Raw genomic sequence first — 23,201 nt, forward strand, 5'->3', positions numbered from 1 at the left:
ATCTTGCATCTCTAAGCTGCTTCCATTTGACCTACATATCTAGCATCAACGTTACTATTAATTTCATCAAGAATTTCTTCGTCTTGGTCTTTTAATTGTTGAATTTTAATGTATGCTCTGTCACTATCTTTATGTATGTAGTCGTAAATACATTTTATGCTTCGAATAGATGCACAGAATTCGACATTGATATGACATTTATATGTCATGAACAAAAAGTATAGTACGGTACAACCATTGAATTATCTACTAAAATTTCATCTTTTCTCTAAAATTTATAAATATGGTGTTCGGAAGTATTATTTTCTTTTTTATACAATGGTAAAATAAAATTATTTCTTTTATTCAGAATTTTAATGAAAGTGTTTTTTGAAGAAAAATCATACCATGAGAAAATTTTAGAATATTTTATTAAATATGTCAATAGAAATATTATATGTACATAACGTTAACATGACGAATATTTATTTTTATACTTGGTAAGGAATACTTAAATAAATTGAATTTTTACATTTGTCGTTTTTCAATATTCCAAAAGATCGTGGCAAAAGGGCTAAGTTTGTCTTAGTCCGTTGAGTAAATGTAATTTAGAATTAATACAACTTTTACTTCATGATACACATTCAATTCTGATCCTAATTCACAACCGAAAAATGGTCAACTGTATATACATGTATTTATACTGATAATGAAATTGCTATTGACCTAAGGTTAAAATCTATGATTAAAAGTAAGATTCTTAAAAAACATATCGAATCTTTAACGAAAATTGTGAAGATAAATCCAATGGAAAAAGAGTACAAACATTAACATCAAATCGTTAATGTAGAAAAACTACGAAATTGTAGAATGATTTTTTCAAGAAAAACCAGCTTGCAAAAATAAACATACAATGAACCATTGACCGCAGAATGTTGTGCTATTAGTTTTAAACTCTGGACTTCCAGAAAGCTTCGATCTTTGTGTGTACTTAAAAAAATTACTCGATAAGACAGCCCCACAAAAAAAGTTGCGGTAATTTTTAAGAGACACATGTCTTCCTATGGATTTTGAGCCGCTGATTCTGAATTTGAAGTCAAAACAGCACGTTCCTTGATCAGTTTTTGAGAAAAACCTAATTTTTGAGTATGTGATCAAAATACATCGTTCTTATTTAATTTTTACACTGCTGAATTAAAAAGTAAAGTCATATTTTTAGAAATATTGATAACTTAGCAACATAACCTTTAAATAAATGTATTAACTCTTGTTTGTAATTCTTTGAGCACTGTATACTTGCAGATTTTGAGGCGTGGAACTTTTTACGATTATTAGTAGACAGAACCTTAAAAAATCTTATGTTCAAGTGCTTAAGTTCCTTATATTACAGAATGATTTTAAAATGTTTTTAAAGGCACTGGACTGAAAAAAGTGCGAGGTTAGACATTGAGTAAGAAATTTGGTACAAGATTTCAAAACAAATTGAAGATAAGCATTTTTTTAAATTCCACAATAAATCCAATACTTAGTTTAAATCAATTTTGGTACCTCACAGCTGTTCCATAAAGTAATTATTTTTTTTTTGTCATAACGTGCTCTCTTGCATTCAAAAGACCTTCGTAGTGGCTTTTCTTTCTTTTCCCCTTTTTATTTTAGGCACATCCCTTTTTAATGTCTAACAGTAATCTGCCATCATATTTTTATCCCATCGTTTTTGATATCGTTGTTCCATCCCTTCGATAACTTGGTGGAATGTTTCACACTGTTTTTCACAGTAGCCTCCAAAATTTTCAGGAAAGTATTCTACATGAGAATCAAGGAAATGTAATTTCCAACTCATCTAACAATTCAGCTTTTTGAAACTGCCAACCATTTCGATACATTTTTTTCCATTCCGGACTTTTTACATTGCCCAGAAACTGTTCAACAACATTTTTAAAGTCAAGCCATGCTTTTTTCTCACAAGTTGTCATTTTAGTCACAAATGTACCGTCATTCAATAGCTGCCGAATTTAAAGACCATCAAATACTCTTTCCTTTAATTTTGCATCAGACACTTGAGGAAACTGAGACGCTACGTACTTAAAACATTGTCCCTTTTTATCTTACGCTTTCACGAATTGTTTCATTAAACCTAGCTTGATATGAAGACGTAGAAGGAGAAATTTTCATGGCTTCACTAATGGGTCATTGATAACGTTTCCAGATCTTGATTCCAGTAACAATCTTTTTGGCCAAATATTTTTCCTATACTAATTTGCACGATCTTGACTATCCCATAAGGACACAAAACATGGGTACTTTGTATTTCCTGATTGCTGCCCCAGAAGTATTGTGAGAACTTTGAAATCTCCGCAAATTTGCCACTGATGTTGTTCGTACTTTATTTTTTCTATGATAGTTTTCATATTTTTGTGATTTTTTAAAAGTTTTGTTGAATGAGCTATTGGGACTGATGCATAAACGTTCATGTTGTGCAATAGGACCGCTTTCAGGCTACATTTAGAAAAATCTATGAACAACCTCTATTCATGAGCTTTGTAAACTCCTGGTTTAAACTCATCCATCAGTTCATTTATATCAGTGCAATATACTAAAAGCAGTTCTCAATCAAGATGGAAGTATTTTCGAAAACATTCTTCTCTGTTCCGATTAAAACTGGACTTCGTTCCCTTTGCTAAATTGCCTATTTTTTCAAACTTGCAGCAAGGTGTTCAGCGCCATACTTAGGTAATCTTAAGTCTCGAATCAAGTCATTTAATTCATCTTGAGTCCACGTCCCCGAACGTTTCGTTTTTTCGTGATATGAAGTGTATTCATCATCAGTTTTTTCATATTCAGTACTGGATTCTTTACTATCGCTTGGACTTTTTTTTCCTCTGTCATGGTCTTCATTTTTTCAGAACTGGAACGAGAGGGGCCAGCCTTTAATAAAATCTGAACATCTTTTTTTATTTGTGGCAGTACTACCGAATACACTTTTGCATAAGAATTCAGTCTTGTGTTTTGTGTGCTTTTTTTATTGTGTTTTATTTTTAAAGCCATTGTAGTAATAATTTCCGCTTATTAAGGATCCTGGCCCGATCACAGGTGAGTCCACCATCCTGGGAGTAATAACTCTCATACCTCCCCAAGGCTAAGTATAAGAGCTTTCTGGCTTTAATGAGGACAATGTCAACTCATCGCTGCACACACTACGGCTTCATTCTCACATCTGTATGCCCTCCTGGGCTGCGTACCTTCGCTGGATTCGTTACTGATTGGGTTGGTAGATAAATCATTCTACACATCCCCTTTCCCCAATAAAAAATTTTTTTCAGTAAAATGTATTAACAAGAAGAGTTTTCAATAAAAATATTAAGAGAAGAGTGTAAGTATTTTAAACAATTTGCAGAAATTCATTCGTTGTTATATTGATCTGACTTAAAAACAAGGTTGAAAAATTTAGAATATATGTATAAAATGACGATGCTACTTAAAAATTGCTGTCAAGAAATTTGTGGACAATTTTCTTTAAATTTTTACCAATAGTACTTCTCAAATTACAATATTAATTCTCAAATTACATGCTTATTCATCACACGTTCAATAATGAAGTTTTTTAAGGTTATGTCAAAAGCTAGTCATGACAAACAAAATTTTTTTTAAAGTTTCAAATTCAGTGACTCCAAATACGTAGAAAAACATAAGTCCAATTAACTGTACTTTAATTGTTTTTGTCTGAACATTACAGGTTCCACGCCTCAAAATCTGCAAGTATGCAGTCCTCAAACAATTACAAACAAGAGCTGATACTTTTCTTTAAAGGTTATGTTGCTAAGTTATTAATATTTCTGAAAATGTGGCTTTATTTTTTAATTCAGCAGTGAAAAAACCAAAATAAAAACCACGTATTTTTATCACATACTCAAAAATTAGATTTTTTGAGGTTATCTCAAGAATTGATGGAGGAAGGTGCTGTTTTGACTCTTAATTTGGAATCAACGGCTCAAAACCCATAGGAAGATATAAGTTCCTTAAAAATTAATGCAACTTTTTTAGAACGAAGTTCTTTATGTCACGTACTCGGGGGCTGGAATCTTAAAAACGACAGATTTGATGACACGGAAGTGGCTTACTGAAAGTCTCTTCCTCCTAAGTTCCCCCCTTACCCCGTCGCCCTCATGATTAGTCCCCTACACACTTTTCCTTACCCCACCCGATATCATCTAACCGTGCCGCGCTACTCTCCTGCACATTTTAGCCCAGGGGAGGTGGCTCCCCTTCACACTCCGAAGCAATTAATTTTCAAACGAATTTTAATTTTATTTTCCCACAATAATTTTTATTTGACTTTAAATTTTTTTCTTTTACAATTCTAAAAAAAAACCAAAAAAAAAACACTTTCTAATAAAGAGATTTAAACCCTCGACCTCCTGCATACGAGTCAAGTACCTTACCCACTCTGCTACGAGCGCTGCCGACTATAGAAATTCGGTTTCTTGTACTTATCGTGTGGTTCGTAACTTATTTTTCATTTTCATATGCATTCACTGATAATACATTCAACTAATGATAAATTGTTTATTTAATTATTTTTAAAACGAAGTTCTTTATGTCACGTGCTTGGGGGGCTGAAATTTTAAAAACGACAGATTTCCATAAAACGGAAGTCGCTTACTAGAAATCTGTTACTTCTAAAAAAAAATTTTTTTTCGAAATAATAAATTTAAAAAAACAAAAAATTTAATTAGCATCAGTATGATTATGTAGATTGAATCGAATAAGGAGCGTTATTACGTATTAAATATTAGTATTTTATGCATTTGATCGATTTAATTCACAAATTACCAACCGATTTTTTTGAATTCTGATGTTTTTTTGGCTTTAAAATAATGCTAATAATTACTGTTATAAATGAATCATTTAATAAATAAATAAATTATTAAAATTAACATACACCATGGAATTGAAGAACGTATCAATGGTTTTTGAAGGGCGCTTATTTCAAATTCGACAAAAAAATTATGTCACAATGTCACATAATTATATAAATATAGTAAATTATTGAATCAATAATGAATAAATTATGTAAGATCATTATATATGTATATTTTGAGTTACATATCATTTTAATGGTTTTTAAGGGCGCTTATTTTTAATTTGATAAGCAAATAATGGCAAAATGTCATTAAGTGATTATAAAAAAATAAAACCAAAATTGTATTAATTAGCTATACAATTGCAAAAAAATAAGTGAGAAAAAAAATTTAAAAAAAACATTAATGAAATAAAATATAAAAATAAAATAAAAAGAAATCAAAACAGACATAAATAAATACAATGGAATAAAAAAAAAGATTAAATAGAAAAATAAAAAAAGAAAAGAAATAAAGGAAATACAAAAAAATGAAAAAAAAGTAATAAAATGAAATATGAAAAAATAACGAAACGAAATATCAAAAAAAATAAAACAAGAAATGAAAAAAAAAAAATTTTTTAAAAGTAATAAAATAAAATATAAAAAAATAATGAAACGAAATATGAAAAAAAATAAAACAAGAAACAAAAACAAATAAAAAAAAATATAAAAAAAGTAATGAAACGAAATGTGAACAAATAGTGAAATGAAATATGAAAAAAATAAAGCAAGAAATAAAAAGAAAAAAAAATAAAACAAAAAATGAAAAAAAAACAAATAAAAAGAAACAAACCAGGGGGTATAAATGAGTCATGGAACCCACGATAAGAATGAAGTTCTTTAAACATGACATGAGTATAAAGACACACAATTTCTCAGGTAACAAGGGGGTCGCCAGACCTATAGGAAGAACGAAGCTCTATAAAAATAAGTACTGCATTCTTGTAGTTCACTGAAACAAAAACTTGAAAAACGAATACAAAAAAATAAGAAAATTTAGTTCAGTACTCATGATAGTTGAACTTCGTGAGTATGTCATGCATAAAAACGAAGGACATGCTAATAAAATTCTTTATTTACTCTTTCATAAACTGTATTGTAATGCCTTTTTATTGCATCTTTTCTTGTAAATTTTTTACCGCAATGTTCACAAATTGTATTGTGCTCCGGGCTATGTGAATGTAAATGACGCCGTTAATGTGTTGCTTTTCTTAATTTTCGGTTACAGATGAACCAACGTATAATTTTACCGTACGTATACTCTCTTACGTAGCGTACGTAGTATTTTTTTCATAACTATATTGCATGCACTACATTTAAAAAAATTTTTTTATGGTCTTTTTTTCTCATAAACTTTTTATTTTTCCTTAGTTACAAGAATCTATGGGCAATATTCACAGTTTATTTACCTGAAATTATTAAATAAATAGCTAAAGTTTTTAATTTTTTTCTTTCAATATTTTACTGTATAACAAATTACTTTTACTAATCAATTTCATTATAGAGAGCGCCCTTCTATTATTACTGAAACTATGTTTAGTATAAATATTTAATACAGACTTGTTTATTATTCATTCTTTAATGACAATGGTTCGTTCAAATAGTAGAAAAATCATGTGGGGGGCAGTGGGGGCGGCAGTGGAAAATAAAAATAGTGTGAAGAGCCAGTAGAGGGGCATTAGGGGTGGCAGTAAAAGCGAAGGGTCAGTGGCAGGGCTGTATCCAATATTTATTGGGTGAATATAAAGTAGAAATAGACGAACTTTTCCTTAATTTGTGAAGGGACAGTGGGGGGACAATAAGTAATCTTTTAGGGGGTGTGGGCAGTGGTTATGTGGAATGCCCTACACATTTTAATATAATAGAAGAAATTACGTGTAGACATGTAGGGCGCTGCCCACTGCGCGCTACGCGTGCCAACCTCTCACTACTCTAACTTAAACAAAAAGTCCTTCCATTTGATATATGAAATAGATACATATGTAAAATTGGAATTTGAGATCTTTCAAATTGATTTTGGTTTAATGACCTAAAGAAAGTGTGTAACAGTAGTAAATTTTTCATTTAATCTTACCAACTCTACCATGCTACACCACACTACCAAAGCGCTTATTCAAATAAATAAAGTTCTTACCTTGAGCTTTGTTCTACACCTGATTCTTAAAAAAAAAAAAATAAAAAAAATAAACGAATTTCTCGAGAATATGACCAGTGAGGTTGTGCACACTAGCTGAGCATCGTATCCGCTCCACAACGAGCGATCCCTATTAGATATTTATGTCTTTCTGCTTGTTCTAGTGTGATTCGTTACTTATATCTAATTTTGATATTTATTTTCTGTTTATTAGTTCGTTATATATCATATCAAATAATAAATTATTAATTTAATTAAATATTTATTTTTGTGTGATATAATGGTTCGTTCCAAAACTTAAAAATAAATGTTTTTGATGTTACCTGATCCTTCGATGTATACGTGTTATAAATTAATTATGTATATATAATTGACTGTAACACCAAATTCAGTAGCTTACGATTTTAGTTACGGTACTACAAGTCTTCAAATAATAGAAAACTATGATTAGATTGGTATATTAAAATTTATTATCAATAGTTTTTTTACAACATGCATGGTCCATACAATTGAATTCCAGGAACGTGGTTTACTTCCTGCACACGTGTCAAAAACTCTACATCTTATTAAGAAAATATGACGCCTAAACAAATTGGTACACTTATTTCTGCTCAGATTTCTTCGGGTAATGTGAAACTTACAAAATTAGTCATTAAATACATGCTTCACTGTCCTCGTATACAATACAGTTCTTGTATACTTAATTCTTATCAGAAGTATATAAAAAATTTCCGCAAACCTTGTACAAACGTACTAAATTTTAAAATACATTCCAAACAAGCAGTTATCTACAATATAAAAAAACAAATAACATATCTGATATAGTTACTTACAAAACTTGGACAAAATCTAAAATTTTAGTAGATAATTGAATAGTTGTACCTTATAAATAATTTCTATTAATAAAATTTGAATTTTACATGAACGTTAAATGATGCGCATCAATCAAAAGCATAAATTATATTTATTACTACATTCATAAAGGTAGCGACAGAGCATACATTAAAATTGAATAATTCAAAGACCAAGATAAAGGAATATTTGATGAAATTTACAGTTACGCTGATGCTAGATATGTAGCTCCAATAGAAGCAGCTTAGAGATAGCAAAAATTTTCAGTTTGTGAGGGAAGTCATATAGTTGTAAATTTATCTGCTCACCTTGAAAACGAACAACAACTTGTTTTTTGAGAAAATAACATTAAAAACGTTATAAAAAATTACGATCTACATTTAACAGCTTGGTTTGAACTAAATAAACGAGATGACTTTGCAAAATCCATAAAGTATGTGAACATTTCAGAAAACTACCTTTTTAATAATAAATGAAAAGTTTGGGAAATAAGAAAAAATGTAATAAAAAGACTGTAAAAGGTTAATTAAACATTGTATTTTCAAAAGATCATAAAAGATTTATTTTTCAATACTGGTTCGAGATAGTTTAAAGATATTGGAACACATTAAAGAATAACGTATGAAACGCTCACAGATATTGCGATTGTAATGTGCTTAATAAACTATGATAAAAAAATCCGTCTTTTTTGAAGGAGCAATCGCTGTTACATTTCTATATGAATGATGACAACCTTTGCTTGGTTTTTAATTTCAGAAAACTTACAAGGTGATAAATTATGGAATAAGTGTAAAAAGTTTTTCTCAGAGGATTTTCCTAAAAATAAAGATAATTCAGCTCTTTTACATACGAACCAAGTTTTAGAATTAGAAGAAAAATCATGTAAATACTTCAATTTACCTACATTTAATAAAGTGGACAAAAAAATGATCCAGATAAAGAAATACGTTTCAGTAACAAAATGTTCAATAGAATATATATAAATCTAAATAATGATTAGAAAAAAAAATTCAATATTATTGCGATCGAAAAAAAATTATTTTATAAATGGTTTGGAAGTATCTGGACAAACTTGTTTACATTCATATACTATTTTATTTCTCAAAATAAAAAAATTCTGTCAATGGCATAAACTAGCATAGCATTAATTTTGCTTCTACAAAAAATGCCCAGTCATAAAACTTTCAGACTTCCTTCAGATCTTAATAATATATAGAGTGCCCTTTTAAAATTCGAGTCGGATAAAAAAAAAGAGAAGTTGATTTCATCATTTGGGATAAGGCTTTCATGATTCGAAAAAAATCATTGGAAATAGTTGACATAACATTAAGAGATTTATGTGATACTGAAAAAATATTTCGAAAATAAATTTATTACTTTAGGAGATGATTTTCATCAAATTCTCCCAGTGATAAAAAGCAGTAACAGAAGAACTACAACTGAACAAACTTTTAAATCTTTTTTTTATGGAACTCATTCTAAATTTTAAAATTAGATATTAATATTCATTTGACCGATAAAGGGCTTTCAAAATTATGATGGGAAATTGGAGAAAGGAAAATAGAATTTTTTAGTATTTCTTAAAATTGAATATCACATAATGTCTGTTCTCAAATATTTTCTGATATCTACAATTGTTCTTAAATGATGAAATTTAAAAAAAATTAACTAGAGAAACTAAGATTCACTATAGTATAGATAACGAAAGTTATAAAGGCGTTGATAGATTGGACGATAATATTTATATAAATTTTTCGGTGGAAACGTTGAACAATATTCGTAAAGGATTACTACTTCATGAACCGAACCTAAAAATTGGTACAATAGTAATGTTATTTAAAAGTTTGAAGTTTATCAAATGGACTGTGTAACGGAACACGATTAAGAATCACGAAATCATTGAAGTATTATGTAGAAAGAGAAATAATGACTGGAAAAAAACCAGAAATAGAATCTTTATTCTGAAAATAACTTTGAACACAGGAAATATCTCAACATAAACTTTTATTTCGTATTGTAAAAAATTTTCAATCATAGTGGCATTTGCTGTAACAAGAAACAAGTCTTAAGGTCAATTTAATAATGTAGGCTTATATTGGAAAAAAAATTTTTTTTTCTTATGGTCAATTTTACGTGACTTAATTAGATGCAAAAATAAAAATAGTTTGTTCATTCACGTAGAAAGAGAAAAAATTACAGTAATAGGAAATATTGTGTATGAAGAAATTTTGACGTATTAAAAAAACATGTGTATTCTTAGAGATAAATCAATGAAACTTATGTCAGTCAATGAAATTATATTGTATTTATTATTACTCCATCATTTATCAATAATACGTAACATAATTTTTTTTTAATACTATGATACATCTTACTTAAAAAAATCTGTATACATATATATCTAAATAGATACATATACACATATACACGTGTGTGTATCTGTGTAGGTGTGTGTGTGTGCATACATACCTACACTTAGTTGGAGGATTCGAAAGTAGACTGTCTCTTGGCAGCGAATGGTAAGTACAAGTTCCAGGTGTCGGCCTTGTCACCTATTCTTGTTATAAATTCGAGAATTTGCAACACCTCTATGTAATTCATGAAGCTCGCAAAAAAATGTTGTCATTATTTTTATTTTCTACATATTCAAGGAATTCTAATTACTATTATTGTAATTGCACTATGATTTAACGTACTTTTAAGCATAGTATATATCTTTTCCCAATATAAATTACATATCTCTGTAATTTCAGATATAATTATCGTAGATAGGTTTCCTTCTATCAATACAAGTCCCTTTTTCTCAAGAGAATCTTGTGTTTATTTTTTTATTATACCTAGCGATTTTTACTTTTTGTCTATAATACAGAGAGCTAATTAATATTTTCTGTTTGTTAATTGCTTAATTTTAATACTTCCGATCATGAATTATTAGTTAGCTAGTATGTTATTAGTATGTTATAAATAATCTACGCGCATCCTCATCAAATGGGGCGCCTGTTATGTCAACAAAGTATATTACATCATCTAACCCATGTTTCATAAATTTTTTATTTCGACGATATTTCTAACAACCTGTACAGTATTGCTAACTTCGTCACAAGCAGTTGCAAAGTCTTTTCCAGGTAATGGTTATTCACTATCAAAGTCAAAATGTTTAGCTACGCTTTCATGATCGATATTATAATCAAATGATTCAGGGTCTATATGATGGTTTAATTCTGTCTTAACCTTCTCTTGCTTTAACTTTTGTTGATTAGTGATTTGTTCTTTATTTTTGTCGCTGTTTTACAAAATTTTTTATTGTCTAGTTAACAATTTACATAATTTGTAATGTTTAATTTTCTTTTATGTTTAATTACATTTCATATTCACATTATCATGCATATGCAGATAGATTTAATCTACTCAAGTGGTAAATTATTTTGTACTCGTATTCAGATAATTTGAATCGTTTTATCTGCTCTCGTATATTAAGGTCTGTGATTTGAAACTATACAAATCCTTGGTGATCAATGACCTGCTATAGCATAGCTTCAGACATCTTTTGTTATGATCAACGGCTGATTTATGTCAGGTAATTGTGACAGTGGTGCCGTATATAATGCTTCCTTTAGTTCTTGAAATGCTTTTTCTTGATCATTTGTCCGATTAAAATTTTAATTATCTTATAGCAATTTACTTAATTATTGAACTTTTTTGGCAAAATCCTTAATTATATGCCTGTAATATACTACAAATACCAGAGATTGCCTAACTTATTGTACGTTCTTAGGACGAGGGTTAACCGTACTGCTTTATGTTTAGGAGGGAGGGGGGGGTCAGAATAGCCTTAGTCTTATTTCAGTTATTATATGCCCTAAATAATTTACTTCTCGTCGCATAAGCTGGCATTTACCAGATACTGGTCTGCAATTTGTCTTTTTAAATTCTTCCATTATAAAATGAAAGAGTTGTTTGTGTCCTGTAAGTTATTTTACGTATATAACAACACCGTCCGTACATACAAAAGTTCCCTTACCTATTAATCCGTTAAAAAATTTTGACATGGCCGATAAATACTCAGCAGCGGTATTTCTTAAGCCAAAAGACATTTTAACAAATTCGTAATCGCCGTCTGCAGTAGAAAACACTGTTTCATGTATGTCCTAGAGATTTGCTCAAATTTGACGAAAGCCTGATTTGCAATCCATGACTGTGTAATATTTAGAGTTTCCCACTTTTTATAAATATGGTATGTTAGAAAGTTGGAAGCTCATCGGTATTGTTTTTTTATTAAATGATCTTAAATCAAGAACTACATGCTATTGAAGTTTTTTGTCAGGACTTTTCTTTGAAATAATCCAAACAGCTGTATTACAGCCTGATTGCAACGGCTGTCCAGTTTCATTTTTCAGCAGTTCCTGTACGTCATCCTTCAAAGCGTGAGAAAGTTGGTATGCTTGGCAGTAACAGGAACATCATCGATCATTTGTATGCGATGTGTAGCGATGTTAGTAGCAGTGAGCTGATCACCTTTGAAATAAAATCTTTCCTTGTATCACTCAAGCAATTTATTCGCTTACTTCCTTTCGAGTACACTTATATTGCTTAAATTCATTTATTTTTTAAGCTGAGCTATTCTTGACTTAGAAACAGGATCTGCAGGTTTGCTATTATCTTCTTGTATTAAATTCACTGATTTGTTTATATGTTTAGTATATCGAGACCGTTAAAAGTTTCAGTTCTTGAGTTGATGTATGATTCTCTTTTACAAAAACTAGAAAATTCATTGATTATAGCTACATTACTGAAAAGTTCTTTAATACCATCGTCCTCTAGCTCTGAGAGCGATTCTGTTTCTGATTCGCTTATATCAGTCTCATCGCTCGTTGACTCAATCGGGTCACTATATCCAAGCTTGGACTCTTGTTGGTTATTTAATTTTACGTCTTTGTTACATACTAAAAGGGAAATTTTTTGTTCATTTGTCACCATTATTTCATTTGAGAAATTAAGCGTAGGATTTTATTTGATGAGAAAATCTTAGCTGAGAATCCTTATGAATAGTTGTTTAGAATCGTTATCAATTACTGAAATGATATGAAGTCTAGTATTACTCTTGTCAATTTTGTAATCTTTCGGAACTAGTCGTTTTTCTATTGTGCTCATTTCTAATCCAGTGTTTACAAGTAGCCGGTTTTTAGGTCTATATATGTTGAAGTATAAAAATTCTCAGTGAGTCTCATTAATATTTCAGTGTCTGGTAAAGGTTTGGTTACGCGCAAAATTTTCTTCAAAACCGGTAACTCGTCCTGGGAGTTTCAAGAGTTTGTACTTCAAGTTAAGTTAACACTTTGCGCCTTGCAAAAGTTTGATTCTCAAAATTTTGTCATGCGGTATTGCAAACGACTGTTCAACGGTATAAAAAGGGATTTCCTTACCAAATAATTCGAAGATAATTTTTTCAATAGATAAAATAGTTTTATTTATTATCCCATGAAATTCTGCGACGTGGTTATAATCTATGTTGATTCCATTAGGGTAACTTCCTACTTTGATTAGGTTCTCATGAGATTCAGAATCTATCATAAAGCTTACCAAATCTTTACCTCAGTGGAAATTTATGTAAGGTATGTATTCATTTTTATATATTATACTGAGAATATTAATTCATCCAGTAAAAGGTTAACGTCTATTAAATGCATGGCGTTGTTCGGCGTCCTCAAAGTTGCGCCTATAATTTGAGGGGCTGAATCGTTTCCCTGATTATCTTGTTTTCTACGCCCATTGTATTGTTTCTTCCTACATTCTTGTGTTGTATGGCCTGTTTTTTCACAATATGCGCATACCTTGTAGGTAGCAGCATTATGACCATTTTTATTTAAAAACGAATAAAGCAGTAAGTTCTTAGCTTGTATTTAAGTTGAAGAGAAATGTCCTTATTTATTGGAAATTTTGCAAAATAACGGTGTTCTAGCTATATTGGTACAATTTTTGTCTTTATAATTCAAGGCATTACACTATAGGCATGTTGTTTATGTATTTTAATTATTGCTTTTGAAACAATTTTTTTGCCGTATGGCCGACCTTTCTGCCTATTTGACAAATTAGTTGAATAAATCTCCATTGTTCTCCAGGTTTATTATTACGTCAACAAATCCTGCATTTTTCGGTAGTGTCTTGATGTGTTGTAATACATTAATCTGCCGTGTAGCCACTTTTCTTACGTAGCTGCTATGTGATTTGTAATACACAATCGTCTCTGATATACTTACATGATTGGCATCAATTACAATAAAGCGTGTATTGTTTTTTCTTTATGCGTGGTTCCTGTTTTACTCCTTGGTTACGTGAAGCTCGTTATAGTCTCTCAGCTCGAATAGCTCTTACTAGTATATCATTTATTTCTTCATTGGGAAAGGTACTTTACTTGATCTCAACTTTTAGCTTTGATCCGTATCTACTAAATTTTACAGTGCTTTGTTAAAAAGCAGCAGTAAATGCTGCAGGTAGAGCAGCTTCATCCTTTAATAATGTAGCTTCTTAAATTCACTACTGTATGTCGTGTGGATTCTATTACCGTAAGTTATCATTGATTTATTATCTCTTTAAGATTCATTACACATTTTTCTTGTAGTTAATTTAAGCATTTGCTGAAACGTAAATAATTTTTACGTGATTTTTGAGAGCGTCGATATTTTAAAAGACTACTCTATGTATAGCCGAACGTGCTTTTTCAACTACCTTTTGGTATTACATTTAGGGTTTCCTTTAACGGGACATTTTGAGCTAACATATTTTCTACTAAATGATTTATAGATAAAGGACAGAAAACTCAGTTGGTAAAGGTGAATCACTTTCTTCTTTTACTTTAATAGCAGTATTATTGAGAGTAATTTTGCTATTTTCTCTTGTGGTAGAGTAAAATATGTGGGTTTCACGTATTCCTCGTCTGATTCAGTATTATCACTATTTTAAACATCCAATGACTAAACACTTGAACTTTGATCAAGAAGTGGGTCTGAATTATCTTATAGTTTGCTGTCACTGATGTTTAAATTTTGATTATAAGACTTGTATTGCGCATATTCATCAACATTACCTGGAAGTGTTTTACTTAGCAATGCTTGTTGTCATATAATACGTTTACCTTTATTAATTAATATACATGGTAATTAGAGTGCGTATTATTAAGCGTAGGTAACTAAATTTCTAGCTTTAACTTATCTTCCCAAGATTTTTTAACTTTTATACATGAATTTCGACTTCCTTAAATGTGGAAGTTCGATGTACAGTAAAAGTATGAAAGTCCCAAAATAGTTTTGTACACTGCTCTAATAAATTCTTCCGTATGTAGAAGAGAGGATTTTTATTTAAGGTTTCTGGTTTATTATCTACAAAGTCTGAAACAACCTAAACGAAAATTTGATAGATAGATTTTAGATCAAATCAAACAAAAAGATCTTGCAGATATTTCTAGATTATAGTCAATGTTTAAGGGAAAATCGCAGAAAGTGACAGGAATAATTCTGGTTGTGTTAATTTCATAGTATTTAATAATGCGCTCTTTGTATGAAATGGTTTTTTAAATTCCAGATCTACATTCGTTTTGTACACTCTTACTTCGTGTTTTACACTGTCGAATGCTTCTGCTAAATTGATAGCGACTGAGTAGTGCCAGTTGAAAGTGGCCTTTTTAAATACTGCCAGGCTTGAATTTACCTGTGCTACAACTTAGACGTTCAATAATTGTTGTTATTTATTCTAGATGCATTTGAGCAAAAAAAAAACTCAGCTCATCGAGATTGATATCCTTTTTGTCACCTAGATATTTTACTAAAACCCAGTGTAAATTTTCTATATAGTTGCGCAGAGCTTGTACTTAATCGCACAGCAAGGCAACAGTGTCCCAGCTATTTGTGTTAAAGGTGTCTAAAATATTCAGTTTTCCAAATTCATCAAGTTTGTCAGCGTAAATTAAAATTAACCCTGAATTTTGGCGAGTTTTTCGCTATACTCTGTCAATTTTAATTTTCAATTCGAGGATATCGTCAATTTCAAGCATAGTTCTGTGACTATGATCATACGTATTATTCAATGTCCATCCCTGTTTAATAGAAATAGCCGAAGAACTAGTCAATGGTAAATGTATTTTTTTATTTTAGAAAGTATAAATGTAATTTTATTCCATATGTATTTAAAAAGGCCTATAGAACGTTAAGTTTGGATGCGTGATTCAGCTCTTATCACTTTCGACAAGAGCTCCTTCATACTTTCTCACTGTCTCTGATCTCTAATTCCTTTTGCAAGGTTTCTGATCTCTTGCTAGAGCCTTAGTGGTAACTTCAACTTCAGATTATTCTGTTTTGGCGTTGCTTGCAGCTCTTTCTTTTCTTTCTCTCTCTCTCTCTCTCTCTCTCTCTCTCACTTTTTCTGTCTTTCTACCAATTTTTTTCTGTTTCCTACGGTTATTATTTTACGGTTATTATTTTAGACCTGCTCTAATTTTATTTACTGTCTTAATTATATAGGTACGGTCTTAGTTGCTCTCCGTTGGTCAATTGATTAATTTATATCAATTTTAATTTTCTCTTTACTTGAGGGAGTATGTTAACGTTATCAAGTATGCCAATGGTACTATTTGCACAGTGTTTTTCTAATTAAGGCAATATGAAATGAAAAAAAACCATCAGTAATTATTGCATGGCTTTAGACTTAGTATTGTTATTATGAACATTCTTACTGTCAAATTTCAATAAATATCATTTTCATGGTCATTTATTCTAGTTTGATAATATTGAGAATGTGTGCAAAAGTTGACCAGCGCGTAATTGGCCAGCTTAGTTAGGAGTGGGCAGGTTTGACTTGGGTATCAGTGCAACTACGGCCATTGGTGCAAGTCTGGGATGCCAAAGCTCCAATATTTCGTACTTATGTTCATCAACTAATAAATGTCGTTCAGTTTTAGTTAAAACTGTACTCTAAACCTCTCTTTGGTCTACTATTTGACCGTTTATTACTTCTTTAAGTATTAAACGTATTTTCTTTAGAAATCGTCTTTTATACGTTTCTGCTCTCTGTCTCTTTTCTAAAAAAAATTATCTTGATCCTTTTTTATGATGGAAACTACTATAAAAAAGGGTATTTTTTCAAATCCTAGGACGTTATCTATACTTTAAGGTGCTACCTAGAATCTACAGGCTTCTCATTTAAACTCCTAAGGAAAGTGTTGCACAGAGCCAGCCCAGTTCGCATAGCTGAATGCACAAAGAAAGCTTACTTGATACGCCTCTGGAATGCACTAGAGTTGCATCGCTTGAGAGTCAAATCTGGTCGCCTGCTTGTATAATAGATAGTAAAATATAGAAGAAAATTTGTATTTTTATTCAAAAATAAACCTTGTTATTATTTAATATAAGAAAACGTCCGTTTTAGCTAAATTTTGTTTTTATGTTTAAGTAGTTTATTAATTAGATCTTTTCGTACCATTCTGTCAAAAGTTCTTTCCTTTTTTCTTAATTACAATGGATACTCTTCCAAAGCTTGATTTTACTAGTAAAGAGTTATTTACATAAGTTTATTACTTTTTATCGCCTTTTACTCACCCTTGCATACCACTTTACCAGCGTTACTGGACGTTCCAGATCGTTATACGTAGGTACTAGATCGCATTTCAGCTGTTGTAAGCTTCGGGTAAGAATGTTTGCTTGCTTGATATCGTTTTCATTTTGCGATCTACAGCTATGTCCCCTATCATCGCTGGATTTTCAGGGTCGTATGCATTTGGATCGTATGGCATCCTTTCCAACGCTGGTGGATACATTACCTTTATGTGTGACATTGTGAGTGAAATAAAATTGTTGATTATTTTTGTCCGTAAAGACTGTGTTTTGTAATCGTTCAATTTGACTGAGACCTTTTCTTCTTTGAGCCAAAATGACATAAGTAAATCTGGGTTTCTTTCCGATAGGGCCCAATATTCTGCTTGCCTTATGTATGCTTATTGTAACCTTCTACTTACTTTGTTAATATTCCAGCTCTGCTAATTTTTGATAAACGTCGAAAGCCGTTTTTCACCTGCCTCAGGGGGTGCTAATTGCATCCACCTTTTAGTAGCTTGGAATAATTCAAGATTCAACTTTATAAAAGAAAAGAAAGAAAATATTTTAAATTTACACAATAAAATGAAACAAAATTCTTTTTTCCTAACGTAGGGTTTTCTAATGGAAAGGAAAAATGTAGATTAAGTAATATTATTTCATCCACCATTTTTTAAAAGAACATTTTCACTTACCCTGATGCACTAAGTGCTCTACGTCATCGCTAATCTGATTCCAACACTATCTATCCGTCCATAGCCTCCAAAAACTGACATGTTAAGTTGAAGGTAGCGTAACAGTAAATTTTGTATTTAGCTCTAAGCTTTCGCTCAATAACCTAGGAAGAGTGAAATACGCATGACTGAAGCGAGAACAGGATTGATGATTATAGATGATAAGCTACTTGGCCATCCGCATTTACACGGACGGCCTGCTACTACCCATTTATTTAGAATTGTAGGTTGTTTTTAAAATAAGCTAGTCGTCTGGCCCCAGCATGTTCTCTAGCAACAAGCAATAAGGCATAAGGTTTAAGCTATTTGTTAGGCTGTTGGCATAAACACTAATAGACTTTTTTATACAAACTCCACTCGCAGAAAAACTTTTCTCTACGTTCTCCAATTTATCATTTACTCTATAAATCAGAGGTGGGGGGGGGGTAAAAGCTCAGCCTCCTAAATCCCGCACAAACTTTTTTGCGAAATATGTACTGATTTACGTTGCTTTTATTACTTATATCTCTAAATTATGGAAAAATTTGTCTTTATTCATTTTTTACAACATATAGTTTGTACATACGTAAATTGTACATGATTTATAAGAAATATACTTAGAATACTAATAAACCTATCAAGGTTATAACTAAAAATTTGTTTTATTGATTTTTTCGTACCATCCAGAAGGCAAATAGATGGACTTGATACGTACTAATATAATAGAAAAAATAAATAATTAGTAAATCTACGATGATTAATACAATCATCCTCTTTATCTTGCTCCAATATAAAATTCATAAGGTACAAGTAAATATAAAAACTTGGTAAAAGAGAGCACATTTTTATTAATCGACAAATGTTTTGTTTGATAAAAATGTGCTTCCTTTTACCAAGTTTTTATATTTACTTGTACCTTATGAAAAAATAAATAGTCATTACAAGTAGTTTGTTAGTTTTTTATTATTTTTTATAACTAAAAATTTTTGTTGTCTTTAATTAAACTTCTTATTTTGTCAATACTTATTAGGTTCTTGATGCGTTAATCTATATTTTTGTTCATATAATAAGAAATCAAGAAAAAAAATACTTTTTGTGTGCCACTTAATATGGCTATTTGTGGCCAAACAGAAGAATAAAAATTTGATAAAGTATCAAAACATTAATAGCCAAGTTGTGTATTGCTATTGCAAGTTCTTGCGGCCTATCAACTAGCTTTAATATAAAATCAAACTTCAACGCTACATTGTGTGTTGGTTGGTGCAAATGCCGATGGCTAAGCAACTAGCTTAAAAACCTATGGCTAGATTGTGTACCATTTGTGTAAATGCTGATGGCCAAACAGTTAGCTTTAATCAAAAATAAAGTCAAATTAATAATCTTAAAACCCACGGCCAATCGTGCACAATTGGTGCAAATGCCGATGGTCAGGCAATTAGCTTCAATGTATAATCATACTCCAACACTACATTGTGATCCGGTGGTGAAAATGCCGACGGTCAAACAACTAGCTAAAAATGTATGATTGATTGTGTGCTATTGGTAAAATGCCAATGGCCAAGCAACTATCTTAAATATTCATGGCTGATTGCGTCTATTAGTGTTTATGCCAACAGCCAAACAAATAGCTTGAACCTTATGCCTTATTGCTTGTTGCTAGAGAACATGCTGGGGCCAGACGACTAGCTTATTTTAAAAACAACCTACAATTCTAAATAAATGGGTAGTAGCAGGCCGTCCGTGTAAATGCGGATGGCCAAGTAGCTTACCATCTATAATCATCAATCCTGTTCTCGCTTCAGTCATGCGTATTTCACTCTTCCTAGGTTATTGAGCGAAAGCTAAGAGCTAAATACAAAATTTACTGTTACGCTACCTTTAACTTAACATGAAAAGTTTTTGGAGGCTATTGAGGCAAAAAGTGTGTTGAACGCAGTTTCTCTGGTTTGTCTACGAATCTAATTTTTTATTTAAAAAAAACTAATGATTATCTTCCAAGATAAAAAATTTTTATTACACAAGTTAATTTGAGAAAAGTATTATTTCTCAAAAATTTGCTACAAAATGCTAATATTGTGTGTAAATAATCTAGAATAAATTTGCAGAGTTATACAGATGAACGCAAGCCCACAAAAAATGCAACTGAGTAACGTTGCTGCATTTTAAAATCTCATTTAAAATTTTATTACAATGCAAATACTACATTCATGTTAATTTTTTCAGGCGTCCGTTAACAAGTAACATGTGAGACTTTTTTTTTAGGTACAATCAAAGTAAAAGTTGATATTATTTAGTAAACATGGTCAAATTTAATTTATGAATCAAATTTTTGACATGGAAGGCCACCGTTTGTGTAGCTTTTCTCTAGTGCTGGCTCCTTTGTCATTTTATCATCATACAGTGACTCGGCTAGGTGGTGCGAGTGCATTACTGTAACATCCACTATACTATCAAGAAAACTTACATCCTGCTGTGGGTAGTTAAGGTATAAATGTAGGATATCTGAAAATGACAGTTCTATATATTATAATATATAGAACTGTCATTTTCATATATATTATAAGTTTGTATATTAGGTCAAAGCAATTTTCTAGTAAAAAATAATCGTAGCTTTTTGGCATCACAAAGATTTTATTTTTATAAGAAATTAATAAAAATTTAATAAAAATGCCCGCTATACGTGAATGTATTTAACTTGTCGATTAATGGAAAATAAAAAAAGGTACTTAATTCCAGAAGTGGCAGAGATATGTATTACATTTAATGGAAAGGCGTTCTCTAGTTATTGATTAAAATAATCTGTTTAAACCTTAATTTAATTATAATATGACTATTAAAATTAAGAGTTTATTGCAAAATTGGAATCGGCAAAAAGTCGTGTAGAACACCTTTAAAAATAATGATTCTTCATGTATGTATGATTGGAATACCAGTGGTCTCTCATTTAGTGATTAGAATTTCATTCATAAAATAAAGTATAAAAAATTTAGATTTGTAATTCACGTTAAAATAGTTACAATATTTTGTGTCTTTCATCCTGTGGAAAAATATCCTCAACACTGACTACTGTAAACTTAACATTCACTCGAATTTTTTTTTCCATTGTCCTACTTGTCCTTCGTATTATCCGTTATTGCAAATCTGAGTGGAACATAAAAAGACTGTTAATTGTGTTATGAATAATTATGAATAAATTGTGTTATAAAACTGTAATATATTGACAAATAAGTGGCTGGAAGTGAAAAAAACTACAATTGATATAAAATAACAGACGAATCAGTTGTAAAAATAGATAAATGAAAACTAATGCTACAGTAAATTAGAATGTACTCAAAATAGTCCTGGTATTTAGAGATGACCAAAAATAATAAGAAAAAACAGGACAACATATCTAATTACGAAATAAAAACTTATAATTGTATAGTAATTATCAGTTTTTAAATAATTAAATATTATTTTCAGATACCCCTAATTAGGAATAATATGCTGTACTTCAATGTTTTGATTGATAGAACGTTAGAACTGTACAGAAGTGTAGTTGGCTACCAGTTTGATCGTCTGTATATTTTGAAGAAAAAATTTAGTTATGAGTTAAAACAATCATCAATAAAACCTCAACCAGCTCCACGTAATTCTGTGACGAAATACTCTACTATGGAATACATCTGAAAACTTCTGGTTTTGTATTATATTTCTTACAGCCCGATAAAACTATTGGAACAATTCTATTACTTAAAAAAAGCTTATAATGTAGCACTTATCACCTTAGAACGAGTATTCTACTGACAATATAAGTTTGCCAGTAACCTGCAATAACTGTAATTAATAATGTGATATTGTATTTTATTGACACACTACCACTAATGACTGCTAATTTTGTCATAAAAATATTGTTTTTATGAAATGTAGTACTTTTAGAATTTATTGATACCTAACTCAATTTCACTTTCCATGATTTTTTTTTTCTATATATTGTTTCTTTTTATCTCCAAGAAACTATTGCGGTGGATTTTAAAATAACTAACCTAAGCCGTTACGCAATGCCTGAAAGTTGTGAAACATTTAAAAACTTAATTTAGAAATAATAATTAAAAATTGATGAGGAATGAAATGACAGTAGATAAACTAGGCCGATACGAGCATACGCCAAATCCAGCACACGTGCCCTTCTCTGCCTACGTGCTCGAGCGTGCGCGGAAAGCCACGACTCGACACGAAGGGCTAGGGGTTGGGCACAGCTTCCTTCTCTCTGGTTAGCCTGTAGGAGAGAGTGTTGTTTTGTATGTATGGATAAGAGTCCCAACTACACGCTCATATCTGTGAGATATGACATATAAGTGTTACCTTTCCAAGGTAATACTTGTACACATCTACATGTTCATCTACATACATAGATAAATACTTATGTACGATGCGTGTATGTATATACTTTTATGATGATTTTTAATTTAAAATGTATAATGTATGATGAGAGTGGGTAGGACAAGGAGTGTATTTTTATTTTTTAGAAAAATAATAGTAAATCTTAAAACATTTATTCTTATTTTTTAGAAAATTTATTTTGAATTACAATTTACAAAGTACGAATTACATTGTCCTTAAATTTTCATGTGTACAGCTCTTTATTATCATCACTCTCATCTTCCCATTTTGTACATAAGTAGAACTTTTTCATGCGTTTGACATTGTGAAGAGCACACATGGTTTTGTAAGCTCCATTATGATGAGGGCAACTGGTAACCTGTTTTGGGAGCTCAAATAAAGGATAATCTGTCATATCAGTGACTTTAAATCCAAATCTTTCAAGCCACTTTTATTTCAGTTCTGCATTCACAAAAATTTTGGTGGCATCTTTAAGATTTTCTCGTAGAATATTCCCAATCTCAGTATACTTTATGTTGCCTGAATTTCAGGCTAGTCCATTAGAGTTACGTTTAAGATATAAATTTTGATCTTTATATTTCTGTGATAATTTAAGCCAAGCAAAGGGTGCTTTGAAAAGATACATTTGTACTTCAGCATCGTTCGGATGGAGTGGTAGA

At 30.7% G+C, this 23,201-nt stretch overlaps 1 protein-coding gene across 2 annotated transcripts in view; it reads left to right on the forward strand.

Moving 5' to 3' along the window:
• Positions 1-22,024, forward strand: part of Exo84 (exocyst complex component Exo84) — a 276,725-nt gene extending 254,701 nt beyond the window's left edge. The window contains exon 7 of one of the 2 annotated variants that reach the window (XM_089598261.1): positions 21,622-22,024. In XM_089598261.1, the coding sequence (XP_089454387.1) occupies positions 21,622-21,828 (207 nt within the window). In that variant the 3' untranslated portion in view covers positions 21,829-22,024. The remainder of the gene's footprint in view (positions 1-21,621) is intronic. The other variant, XM_089598263.1, reaches the window with a different exon arrangement.
• The last annotated feature ends 1,177 nt before the right edge of the window (positions 22,025-23,201 follow it).

Source organism: Copidosoma floridanum, unplaced genomic scaffold, assembly GCF_036245765.1.
Source record: "Copidosoma floridanum isolate Cflo_tuat_1 unplaced genomic scaffold, Cflo_Japanese_pri ptg000006l, whole genome shotgun sequence".
Classification (NCBI taxonomy): Eukaryota; Metazoa; Arthropoda; class Insecta; order Hymenoptera; family Encyrtidae; genus Copidosoma; species Copidosoma floridanum.